This window comes from Tiliqua scincoides, chromosome 1 (genome assembly GCF_035046505.1).
Source record: "Tiliqua scincoides isolate rTilSci1 chromosome 1, rTilSci1.hap2, whole genome shotgun sequence".
NCBI lineage: Eukaryota > Metazoa > Chordata > Lepidosauria > Squamata > Scincidae > Tiliqua > Tiliqua scincoides.
This window is the reverse complement of record NC_089821.1, coordinates 127104864-127117748: the sequence shown is the minus strand read 5'-3', so window position 1 is coordinate 127117748 and position 12885 is coordinate 127104864. Positions and strand designations below refer to the sequence as shown.

The window sequence follows — 12885 nt, the reverse complement described above, 5'->3', positions numbered from 1 at the left end:
ATTTTTGAATAGCTTCAGGGTTTGAGGCAGTTATCTGAACTTTCCATCATCTGTATTTTCAATGTAGAGGCTCTGTGGTACCAAACAGAAATCAGGTCCTGGCCTACAGTTTGAGAAACGCTGCATTAGAGAGTTTAACCCAATTCAGAGTCTCAGCCTGAGAATTCTAAATCCCAAATCAGTTTGTCTAGCCCTTTACAGACTTAATGCTTCTGATCTGTCAGCTGTTCTGTTGGTCCCCACCTCCCCACCTTGATGGTGGTTGTTTTTTACTTAATGTAAAATATCATTTACACTTATGTGGGGGAAAGCTGTAAAATATTGCCTCATTATTTTACTGCACCTTGCCATTCAGCTTAAATGATAAAATTTGCAAAATGAGCAGTCATACATAATCTTATGGTTTAAATTAGTTTTCTTCTAGAATTTGAGGCCCTTTTATAAATCTGAGGAGGAGGAGGGATTTTTTTTTCCTTTTACTACTTCTCAATTTGTGAAAATACTATAATGTTTGTCCACTATCTCTATACTGACTGATTCACTTTCTAAACAGGTTTGTAAATAGCCAAACAGTGTGTTGTAAGGAAAAGCCAGGCAACTGGGGAAGGAAGCTTTGTAACAGTCTGCTTTCTTTCTCCGATGCCATAAATGGATGCCTCCGATGCCTCCACCCAGGCATGTGGAGGTGTAGGCAGTGCACTAAAAATGCCTGTGGGCTAGTAATTTTGATTTTATTGGCAATGCTGCTTTCTAAATGTATTGCCTTGACAGATGCTGTAGTTAATGTAAGCAATTCTGTGACTGTTTGACTCTTTTTGAAAAAAAAAAAGGCCATATAAATTTATAGTGATTTATATTGGCTCTGGAATGGTGCTTGTAGCTTTTTCCCCCACCCCAGCTGGTTTACTATAGACACTCTGAAAAAGTGGCTGTTTTCGAGAAAGACTTGTGACACCTCCCATGAGTTAGAGAAGTGGTTCTCAAACTTTTAGCACTGGGACCCGCTTTTTAGAATGAGAATCTGTCAGGACCCACCGGAAGTGATGTCATGACTAGAAGCAACATCATCAAGCAAGAAAATTTTTAACAATCCTAGACTACAATCCTACCCACACTTACCCAGGAGTAAGTCCCATTTACTATCATTGTTAAAAGCATATACATAGTAGCCTGTTAAAAGTACAGATCTGTCACATTTCTCCAGATGCAGTCACATACCATGGGAGCACCAAGCCTAATATATTAAAAATAAAATATTGAAATGAAGGGGACCCACCTGAAATTGGCTTGCGACCTACATAGTTGGTCCTGACCCACAGTTTGAGAAACACTGAGCTAGAGAGCTTTATATAAGTTAAACTAGTGTCCTTCAACCTTGGGGTCAGGACCCCAGAGGGGTCATGAGGCCTCAGCAGTGAGGTCACGGCAACTTAAGAGGCATGGAATAAGCTGAAGACCACTGAACTAGAGCACCACCAGGTAAAGGGGGAGCCATCTGGTGTGCCTTTTCAGGTGCCAGGAGATTGTGTCTCGGTCCTGCTTGGGAATTTAAGCAAGTGTACTAAAATAGCTTTTGCTAGTGCTAGGCTTCATGGTAACTTTTTCTGCTCTAATAAGAATATTTGGTTACAATGAACAATGCTGGGAGGGTGAAACAGAGGCAGGCGTGGGTGGATTGGGGTCCCAGGAGAGGGTTGGGATCGACCAGGTCAGAAGTCTCATTCTTCAGGCATTTATTTAGTTATTGGGGTCTTGGCACAAAAAATGCTTGGAGACCCCTGGGTTAAATTAATACCCCACAACACAGCCTTTTAAGGCTGAAATCCTATTCACACTTACCTGGGAGTAAGCACCATTGATTATAATGGGACTCCCGCATAGACATGCCTAGGCCCAGAGGCTGTACTTTTGCGTCTTGCTTACTTATGGGACTGCTCTATGCCTCTGCCAATGACAGCCCTTGCAATGTGATTTTGGGAAGGTCAGATTCTCCTTCAAGAAGGACTCCGATGCAGTCTCTTGGGGCTGCCTCTGCCTTTACATGGGGAGCAACTTCAGTGGGGTTGGAATAACTGCAGAAGGCGGTGGGGGAGGGGAGGAAAGAAGGAGGCTCCAAATAAACAGAGCAGCCAGACTAGGAGAAAAGGCTCCTCCCGCCCCCTCCTTGTAAGGGAGGGGGTCTGCTTCTCTTCAGAATCCTATCATTTGCATAGCCACGCCTGCCGGCCTTCCTATTGGCTCAGAGGCGGCCGACTCCCAGCGGCGGCCCCGCCCCCTGCCTAAACTACCGCTCGCCGCCGCTTGTTTGGAGCGGAGGCAACTGTTGGGGGGAGCGGCGGCGCGAGAGGGGAGAAGGAGCAGTAAGTAGTGGCGGCGGCGGCGGCAGAAGTTGTGAGAGGCGAAGAGGAGGGGGCAGCCGGCCGCAGCGCCGGTCCCTCAGCGGAGGTGGGTTGGTTGGCGGGCGCCTCTCCTCAGGGAGTTGAGGAGAGTCGGTTGGTGGTGGCCCCCGCGCGCGGAAACTGTCCCCTTCCCGGCTGCGTGCCCCCCCCCCGCCGGGAGCGTCGGAGATTTGAACAGCGACCTAACGGCGGCTGAGTTGGAGAGGTGGGGGCGGGGTTTGGGAAGAGGCCATGGAGGGGGGAGGGGCGCGGCGTCGGAATGTGAGAAGGGGGAGGCTCGCGCACCCCTGGCTAGGAGGGGGCGGGGCGTGACATGCGGGCAGGGGGCGGGGCCTGAGAGGCGTCTGGGCGGGGGAACTTTTCTGACCTGGACGCCAGCAAGTCCCGCAGTCGCCGCTCAGCGGTGAGGTGAGCCACTGGGGGTGCTTTAAAGCACGGTCCCGTGTGTCTACTCGCAAGTAAGCCCCTTTATAGTCCGTAGGGCTTATTCCCAGGTAAAAGTGTATAGGATTGCAGCCCATTCCTATGCATGTCTACTCACAAGCAAGTTCCATTGTGTCCAGTGAGGCTTACTCCCAGGAAAGCGTGGATAGCATTAGAGCTTTAGGGCCCGATCCTATCCAATCTCATAGCGCTAATGCAACTGCAGCGCGGCCCCGAGGTAAGGGGAGAAACATTCCCTCACCTTGAGGAGACCTTCCTGCCTACTGCTCCACTGCGGGATGCAGCAAGTGCCCTGTTGGCATGGCTGCACCAGGGCTGGGAAGCTGAACAGTATCGGGCTCTTAGATGCGTTGTTCTTTCTTACCTTTGCCAAAATCTCCCCTCCCTCCAGCACTTGGAAGTATATTTTGGATTCTGTTATTTGTCCAGGCTCTGCTTACATCCAGGCTCCTAAATGGTGCTTTGCTTTTAAAAAGGCACCAAAGGCTTCACTGTTGTGCTGCCCCTTCTGCCAGCTAAACTTGCTCTCCAGCAAGAGTTGAACTAGACCTAATGGTGGTGGCTGCTGTGGCAGCAGACCTGGGTACCCAGCTGTTGCCCAAAAAATATGCAGTGTGGACAGCTGGCAGTTAGTGGGCTGAGCCTCTTCCCTGCCTAAGTAGAGTCACAATAGAGGCTGATAGATGACCAGACCGAAATCAACGGCAGCCTCTGTGTTAGAGAATTATGTGCACCCCACCGTATACAGTAGTTAAGAACATAAGAAGAGCCCTGCTGGATCAGGCCATAGGCCCATCTAGTCCAGCTTCCTGTATCTCATAGCGGCCCACCAAATGCCCCAGTAGTTCCCTTCTACTTCTCACATTGAAAGCACAGAAAAAAGGGGACAAATGCAAGAGCTATGGGGGCACAGAGGAAAGATGCACATACTCAAATAGAGGGGGATAGAAAGATACTTACTAGGCAAATGAAGCATGGGAAGAAAAGTAGGACAAAGTGCATACAGAAGGAGGAGGTAGGCAAGGTAGTTGGAAACCTCCCTTTCCTTCCAAACCCCAATTTAGCTTTCATTCTTCCTAAGTGTGAGGTGGACTTGGCCTGGGGTCTGCTACTTACATTGGAGGTGGGAAGCATAGCCCAGTCCCCTCCCCACCATGCAACTATGCAAGCTTCATTACTAGAAGGCAAGAATAGAAGGATTGTGAGTACGGAAGGGAGGGAAAACCACAAGCTCATACTTCAATCAGCATTTTGAAAAACAGCCTCCAGGCAAGCAAACCTTGAATACAGACAGGAGGAGAAGCAACAAGCAGCTAATAAAGATGCATATGCTGCAGAAATGTATATTCCATGGGACACAGTCAATAAGCTTAGACACCTGCATATAGTCTTGCCCTTCTCCCAGCCTTAAGCACAGTGAGCAGATGTTCTTCTATGAACATAAGAAGTGTCCTGCTGGATCAGGTCAAGGGCCCATTTAGTCCAGCTTACTGTATTTCACAATGGTCCACCAGCTGCCTCTAGGAGCACATAGGACAACAAAATACTTGTATCTTGTTACCACTCCCTTGCATCTGGCACATGCAAGCCCACAAAAATTGAACACAACAATTGTGGAAATCACAGTTAAGGTTGATTGTCTGTGGGGGTCAGGAGATACCTACTGTGAGATGGGCTAATTGTCAGTGGGGTTAGTGGTGTGGGTGTGCCCTTGATTATTGCTATATGACTGATCTCTGGCATCACCTATTCCCTATAAAACCCTATAGTTTTTTCTGTCCTGTATAACCAGGATTTTTTGGCTTCTGTAGGACCCAGTGGAGATGCAGAGTAGAGCTGGGGCTAATTCGAAGCCTGAATCTCTTGATGTCTTCGCTTAGTAGTTTTAATATACATGTCAATAAGCATGGGGGAGAGTGTGTAGAATCTATTCTCCACCAAATGTCATGGGATACAACAACAGTCTCCCAGCGACACCTTTAGAGTTCAACCTTCCAGGGATGGGTATAGTCCTCCTATACATGGTGTCTTTCACACCCATCCAGTTAGGCAGGTTTTGAAAGTGAGAGGCTTTTAAGGAAGAAAAGAAGGAAAAATATAATATGAAAACTGCAGATATTTTGGATAAAACTAAGAATAGTAGGATTTATCCCTTTTACCCCTGTGGGTAAGCTCCACAGCAACCTTCTGTATCTCTCAGAGCCATCCTTAGAGAGGATAGAGCAGTGCTTCTTAAACTTTTAGCACAGGGACCTACTTTTTAGAATGAGAATCTATCATGACCCACCAGAAGTGATGTCATAACCGGAAGTGACATAATCAAGCAGGAAAATTAACAATCCTAGGCTGTGATCCTACCCACATTTACCCAGGAGTAAGTTATCTTTACTATCATTGTTAAAAGCATATACATAGTAGCCAGTTAAAAGTACAGATCTGTAACATTTTCCCAAATGCAGTCACGTACCATGCTAGCATCAAGTCTAATACATTAAAAATAAAATATTGAAATAAATGGGGACCTACCAGAAATTGATTTGGCCCAATCCACCTAGTGGGTCCTGACTCACAGTTTGAGAAACACTGGTAGAGGATAGAATGGATCATGGGGAGCTGAAGGGTGAATTGCAGAAAATTGGATGGGAACATCTTCCGTGTGCATGCTTCTGAAAACAACCTGTGAAAAAAAGGCATCTGAACACTTGACAAATATTTGCCTTGCTGTGGCAGGAAAAAAATATTAACCTGCATACAAAACAGATCTCTGTAATTCAGCAGCAGCCAAAAACACGGTGCTGAATTCAGGGCAATCAGTATTGTTAATGTAAAAACTTTATTGTAGTCTTTGTTTTGCTCTATGAAAATGTATACTTAGCATAGGGTTTTGCTGACTTAGTAGCTTTTTCATTGTAATTGTGAAGCATTCTGTGCTCAGCTATGGCAAAAATATTTTCATCTCAGTCCATGTTTATTTAACAGCCAAACTAGACCTTTGAGGCACCTTTACGTTTGTTAAATGTGCATTTGTGCCATTTGGCTATGAAGCAGATGTGTGGGGTATTTTAAGCAGTTTTCTATCTGGCTGGCTCTGGTATGAGAGCTCAGCCGGGGGGGGGGGGGGAAGGGCTGATTAAAAGCAGTGAAGGGCAATAAGGAATGGAATGGCTTACACTCTCTTCCTCTGTGTGCTTCTTCTGATATAAAAAGTTGTAGTTTTATGGGTGAAGAGGACATATTCAATGATCACATGGTGGTTCCAAACATACGGTTTGGCACTAAGTTCAAATTTGTTTCAGTGGCACTTATTTCCTTGTAAACAGACTTAAGTTGCAGTCTTAAAGGTATTAACATAGCCAAGAAAGACTCTTCTCTTGTTAGGACTTCAAACTTTCCATAAACAGCAGCGTTTATTTTTGTGTGAAAAATACAGTGTTTTGTTTCCAGTAATGGTAGAGTAAGTTTTACCATTTGAAGTCAGGATTGAACTAAATATTTCACAGATGTGTCAGGAAGCTAAACAGCTTACTTTGTAGGGAATTATTTTTTTCTTACCAAAAGCAAAAATATTCAGAAGCAATTTTATTTGTGTAGTTTGAAGACAAAATAACCATCTTTGGATGTATTTGGCAAGCTAGTTCTAAGTCTGTGATATTCTAAATCTTTAGGCCTTATGGAACAGTATGTTTGGCAGAGAAAAAAATTACAGGCACCTGGTCATGCAGATGCAGAAAATCTAATATGGCTTTGACTAGCATTTAGGATTTACCAGTGCACATGCTTGCTTTATTGAAAGCAAGTTCTTCATGGTCTTTGTGCAGTCAAATGTAATGGGGATGTGGACATGCACAGAATGAACCTTGGAAGGTTCCAGAGCTTTGTCCAGCTTTGCATGCATGCTCTTGAGTAATGGAAACCCTGTGCGCCCTTCAAGCCCATGCTCTGGGAGTCAGTCCTCATATCCATTGCAGTGATGCCAGTGCTTCTTGCAATCCTTCCACCACATTCTTTGAAGCAAATTGGTCAGATGGCATATAGATCTTCTGTAGAGAGCTATCAGCACTGAAGTGATGCTCACAAGGACCATGGCAAACACCATAGCTCTGAGCAGACAGCCAGTACTGGGAATCTCCCTAAGAAGATGATGAAATACCAATTAGAGGTCATGTCTATAGGAAAACCTTCTTTCCTGTAGCCCAAACACTGATCCTTTCCACTTCTGTGGCTTATGAATCAATATCAACAAAGGTTCTGGGCTTTGGAGACATGAAACTATCCCCACCAAGATCAATCCTGAAGGCAGCATTTCAGGTTCATCTCCTGCAGTGGATATTGTCATAGTTCACACTATCTCTGAGGAGGCAATCATAGAAACGTTGCAACGCCTATCCTCCCTTACAGGCCACAGGCTCATATTGTTGATGCTGAACCAAGAAAATGGTCTTGAAGTAGAAACCCAGTTTACAAACTGGCCTGCAGTTCTTCCTACTGATGTTTGTACCATAGCCCAGACTAAGATTTAGTTTCAAGATGCACAGAGTAACTGCACTCCCCATATCACCATCACAGACACTCACTGTCAGCCGTGCTCAATTTGGGAACAGGGTAATCACAGTTACTATGGATCCAGTCATGCTTTCCTAACAGATCATAGGCCAAGAGAATTGCCATCAGTTACATGTTGGTGCCACCTCTGGAAACAGCTACTACAATTCAGTCTTACATGGTTCCCCCTTCAGCACCAACTCAAGCCTTGACATAGACTAGAGCAGTGGTTCTCACACATTTAGCACTGGGACCCACTTTTTAGAATGAGAATCTTTCAGGACTCACAAGAAGTGATGTCATGACCGGAAGTGACATCATCAAGCAGGAAAATTTTTAGCAATCCTACCCACACTTACCCAGGCTATCATTGTTAAAAGACTTGACTATCATTGTTAAAAGAATATACATAGTAGCTTGTTAAAAGTACATTCCAATATACACATCCAGAACAATAACCAAAGGCTTCAGGAGTCAACCTCGAGGCAAAATCCGGAGCCGGAGTCCCTGAGGCAGTTCATGGCTGAATACAGTCATTTTCTGGCAACTCCTGCAACGCCGCTGGAACCAACCGTATTGGCCTCTGCCTTTCCATTGGACCATTTCAGTGACGTGGAGAGGGGGGATTTGCTGCATGGGTAACAGCCTATCCTCCATACCTACTTCAGGCTTCGCGCACTGAAGGCTTCACGCATCCTCCATACCATACTCCAGGCTTCGGGCACTGGAGAGGGCACTCTGTTCCAGAACCACCATTCAGAGCGTGACATCATAGTCTTCCAAGACTGAAGGATGCCAACAAAATTGTCTTTTGGGGAAGATGAGCTCAGTATGACTCCCTCAAAATCAGCAGAACTTGGGCAATGCATTGGAGGACGGTCCACATGAAGCTTTTGAAGCAGTTTCCCATGTTCTAAGCCCTAAGATTATTTCCTAGAAGAGTCATGTTGTACAGATTCTGACCAGCAGTCTTACTACAAACAGATGTGCACAGCATTGGATCTTCCTTCCTCCTTGGTGTTCATGATCTGGGCCTCACATCACCCCAACTGTGGTTCATCTAGCAGAGGTTTTGAACAATTTGGCAGATGGCCCTCAGCAGAGCAAGACAAGATAGTTGCCTGTGGATGCAGCCTCAAATTCAATGTCTTCCATTCTAAAATGGATAACTACGGTCACCCTGCTTGGTTCTAGCCATAATAGCAAGTGCCACAGGTTCTGCAGTGAAGCTGGCCTTGATCCTTGCTACTTAGTGGATGTATTTCTAGCCCATTGGGAAAGGGCCTTCTTCTGTACCTTGCCTCTGTTCCCAGTGATTTTCAGTGTCCTCAACAAGATACGCAACCTCAACATCGGCTGCATCCTGATTACACCATGGTGGCTGAGACAGATCTAGTTTGTACTTCTGGTCAAGATATTTAGGGTTGAGTTACTTCACCTCTCCTCTTTCCTGAACCTTTGTCTTAGAACCAAGGCCAAATACTGTACCACAGCCTCAAAACACCAAATCTTGGAAGATCTGACCTAATTAGTATCAAACTGACGAACATCTTGGCACACATTATTTGCAAAACTGTTCAGCAAATGGAAATGCGTCTGTGTTTGTGTGGGATCTAATAGCTGTCAGCCAGGAAATGCTTCCATCCAGGGCCTTCTACAGTACAGTATTTATCTGAAGTCTATGACTTTGGGGTGTGTATGTGTGTGTGAGAAAAACCCACTGATTAGAAGATTTTTCAAGGGTTTGCTTTTTATTGTACTCACCATTAAAACTTCCAGTCCCACCATGGAGTTGCCAACTTGTGGGTAAGCTATTTGAATCTATGGGTGCAGTAGATCTGTGTCTCTTCTTGTTCAAGATGTATTTCTGATAGCGATTATTTTGGCTCCAAGGAGTAGTGAACTGTGTGTGCTGTGCTCTAACCTTTTATTCATCAGATTTCATTTGAACAGTGTAGTGTGGATTAAAATTGTTGAGACAGGATATACCTTCTTACTAAGATCATCTCAGCTTTCTGCATTAAGCAAGACTTGGCATTGCCTGTCAAAACCTGGCTTCAGAGGGGAAGAGAGAGTTCCACATGCATTGCATGTTTAAAACCACCACCACCACCACCACCACCACCCCTTATTTCTGTGTTCCTAGAACTTTTATCAGGCTCAACAGTCAACAGACTGTTGATCTGTTACCAGTGGCCCCTCAAGGACAAAAAAGGTTCTTCCCAGTATCTGGCTCCATGGATGACTTAAGGCTGCAATCCTGTATATATCTGTGAGTAGATCCCACTTGTTCAACGCAACAACGCAACTTGAGTAGACATGCATGAAATTGATAAGACTATCTCCCTGGTTTATCAGTTGGCTAAGAAAGAGCTACCAGCCTCGGTCAGAGCACACTCTACCAAACAGCCTGAGAGGTACTCTGCTTCTGCTGTTCAGCAGCATGGTCAACTCCAGCAACCTTTTATTGAGCACTGTGCCCTAGACATGAGGTTGAGTGCTGATGTCTCATCTGGTTGTGATGTTTTGTAAAATATCTGATGATCCACACCACCTCCAGGAAAGGGGGAAGGGTAACTAGTTTCCACTACCTATGACTGCACAGAAACCACAAAGGGGGAGGTCAGGTTATTTACAACTATACTAGTTTGAATAATCGTATACACTGGACAGTTCTCTCTGAGGTCTGGCTCCAGTTGTTGGATCTGTCTTCAAATGCTGCAGTTTAACTTAGAGTTAGTCCTCAAAGAAACTAAGGGCACAATCCTAACCCACTTTCCAGCACTGACTCTGGGCAATGTGGCTCCGAGGTAAGGGAACAAACATTCCCTTACTTTGAGGAGACCTCCATGAGTGCCCCTCTCACCTGCAGGATGTAGCACACATCCATCCCACTGGCACAGCTATGCCAGTGCTGGAAAGGGTTAGGATTTGGGCCTAAGGGATTGGGTGTTTTTTCCCGACCTTGAGGCTCTGGAGTCTTCTGAGGTCAGCTCCATGCATATGTGCCTGCACAGATGACTGCTTGAACTATAGTTACAAGTAAGCAACCTGTTGTTCCACTACATTTAGTGGGGCTTACTCCAAGTAAGCATGCCAAGGTTTGCAACATAAAGTGATCATGTAACATAATAGTATCATGTTCCTGTCTAGAATGATGTACCAACCAAAGGAAGATTTGCTTAGAATGCTGACCATTAAATCTTTTTTCCTTTTTGGCAATGGGAAGCTGTGTGTCAATTCCCATAGACATCTGTGGCTTTCCAGTAGAATGTTCAATAGTTTATCAGGAGGAAATTGATCCATTGGAGCACTCTCCTGACAAAATGCAGGCTGAAGTGTGGAAAGGAAACTAAGTTCCAAGTTGACCTTTTTCACCAGCTTTCCCCCTACTGTCTACTTTGAACGCCTCTTCTGCAGTCACACCTCTTCTGCAGTCTAATAGTTTGTTCATTTTTCCTCAGTGAGTAGCTGGTGAGAACATTCTTGGTGTGTTTTCTTAAAAACTCATTGGAATTAATAATGTTTCAGTTCCAAAGGTCAGGATACCTTTCTTGCAAACTAGAGAAATTCTCCAGTGGGGATAGATTCTCCAGTTCTTCCTTAGGAGAATTGGAAATAGTGTCTGTTGATGAATACATATAAAATACACACACAATTGATTTTTGAAGTATTTTTGTCTTAACTTGTAGCCATTGTGTTCCCCAGTATGTCGTCCTCCCAGTGATTATTTTATCAAAATCACACTCTCTAACACGCTCTCTAATCAACATCAATCACTCCAATATGTATGCCTTCTCCTTTATGATAGAAGAGCTGCATTTACTAACAATGGTTTTAAACATGAAGTTTCAAGATGCCTGTACATTATTCTGGTGCTATTTATTATATTATATTTATTATATTATATTGTCTTAGAGCAAATATAAATATTATCTATCTAAATATTTTCCACTTACAGTGTCATAGGAATATCAATTAATTAAAATATCACAGTCTTATTTGGTATTTGTTTTTTCTTATAGGTTTGGAATATCTTGGTGGCAACAGCTATGACACCTGCTCTCCGAGAAAAAGCAATGAAAAGTCATGGTATCTACTTATCCCCTTCCTTGTCTTCAAGAATTATGGAGCCCAGTGAAACATTAGGTGTGGGAAGTACAAGATCAGCCAAAGAGAAGATCAAAGATGGTTCTGTTACAAGAATTACTTGCTCAATGCTGGGGTTTCCCACCTCGCAGTCCAATCACAACAGTGATTGCTTTAATTTGAAGTACTTTGGTTCTCAGTCATCAAAACGTTATCCCTTGTTAATGAGTCCCAATTCTACTTTCAGTGTAAACAATAAAAACTGTATGCTGAAGAACTCAGAAGAGCATTATTGCTCCAAGATGAGAAATCCTTTATGTAACAGCACTAATACACACTTAAGTCAAATTATTAATTCAGAATCTGGGGAACAGATCAGAGGAGAAACTTTTTCTGAGACAACAGCTCAGAGCATACTGGAAATGGGGAAACTGTTGAACTCGTGTTTAAGTGAATCCAGTAATGCAGAAGAAAGACAGCTTCCTAACTGTAAATGGTACCGGAAAAATGGCTTTTTTGGCAAGGCCTTATTTGTGAACACTGAGACAAAAAAAGGAGACTTATTCCATCAGGTGTGCCATGATGCTCTGGAAGGAAAGATTAACTGCAATCCTAGTAGTGAAGAGCAGGAATTAAATTTTCGCTTACTTCAGTGTGCAAACAAGCAACAAGTTTTACTCAATCGAGCCAAAAGAACTCAGAAACGTTTGCAGATACTCTTGGCAAAGCATGTTGTCAAACACTGTGACCAGCAGATGAAATGCTTTGTGAGACATCAGCTGCAGAGAATGAAAGCCTTTCATGATTCAAGCAGAGCGTCGGGCAGCAGTTGTTATAATTGCACCGACATTAAATCAGAAAGCAACAACCTAGAGACCAGTGAGATTAAAGATGTGCAGCATGATTTTAGTGCTGCACCTGGTGATATCGAGATGTTTGCTCACTCAACAGCAGGACTACTGTCTCATGTGGAAGAGGGTTTGGATTCTGAGGCTACATGTAGCAGCTCAAGTGAAGATGATGATGAGCAGATTTCTGGAAAAGTTGTGGCAGTGTAAGTGTTAAAGCATTTTTAACTTTCACACTCCAATCCTGCGCAGTGTTGTATGCTCTCAAGTTCCATGTAAATCTGTGGGATGTACATCTGCAAGATTGAAACTGATAAATAATGGAATTCTAGGCAAGGATCTGCAGACCTTTTATTATGTAAGTTACTTTTACTAAGTTAGAGATACTGATGCAAGTGATAGTGCTCATTTGTTTATAGCTTAGCAGAAATCTTGTATTTTATTTGCATGTTTGTAGTACAGGGAGTTAAATTCTGAAATGCCATTCATGTTTCTTAGAGCAGTGTTTCTGAACCAGTGGTACTCGAGGTGGTATCTAGTGGTACTCAAGGGATCCCCAGACT

At 44.0% G+C, this 12885-nt stretch overlaps 1 protein-coding gene across 5 annotated transcripts in view; it reads left to right on the top strand.

Annotated features, from left to right (window-relative positions):
* Positions 1-2306: 2306 nt before the first annotated feature.
* KANSL1L (KAT8 regulatory NSL complex subunit 1 like) overlaps positions 2307-12885 on the top strand; it is a 49455-nt gene continuing 38876 nt past the window's right edge. For 3 of the 5 annotated variants that reach the window (XR_010794381.1, XM_066625889.1, XM_066625598.1), the window contains exons 1-2: positions 2307-2445; positions 11411-12528. Coding sequence is in view for 4 of the 5 variants with exons in the window: in XM_066625889.1 (XP_066481986.1) it covers positions 11438-12528 (1091 nt within the window). In the remaining variant the exon portion in view is untranslated. Of the gene's footprint in view, positions 2446-2752; positions 2808-11410; positions 12529-12885 lie in introns of those variants that run through there. The other 2 variants (XM_066625675.1, XM_066625759.1) reach the window with 2 other exon arrangements.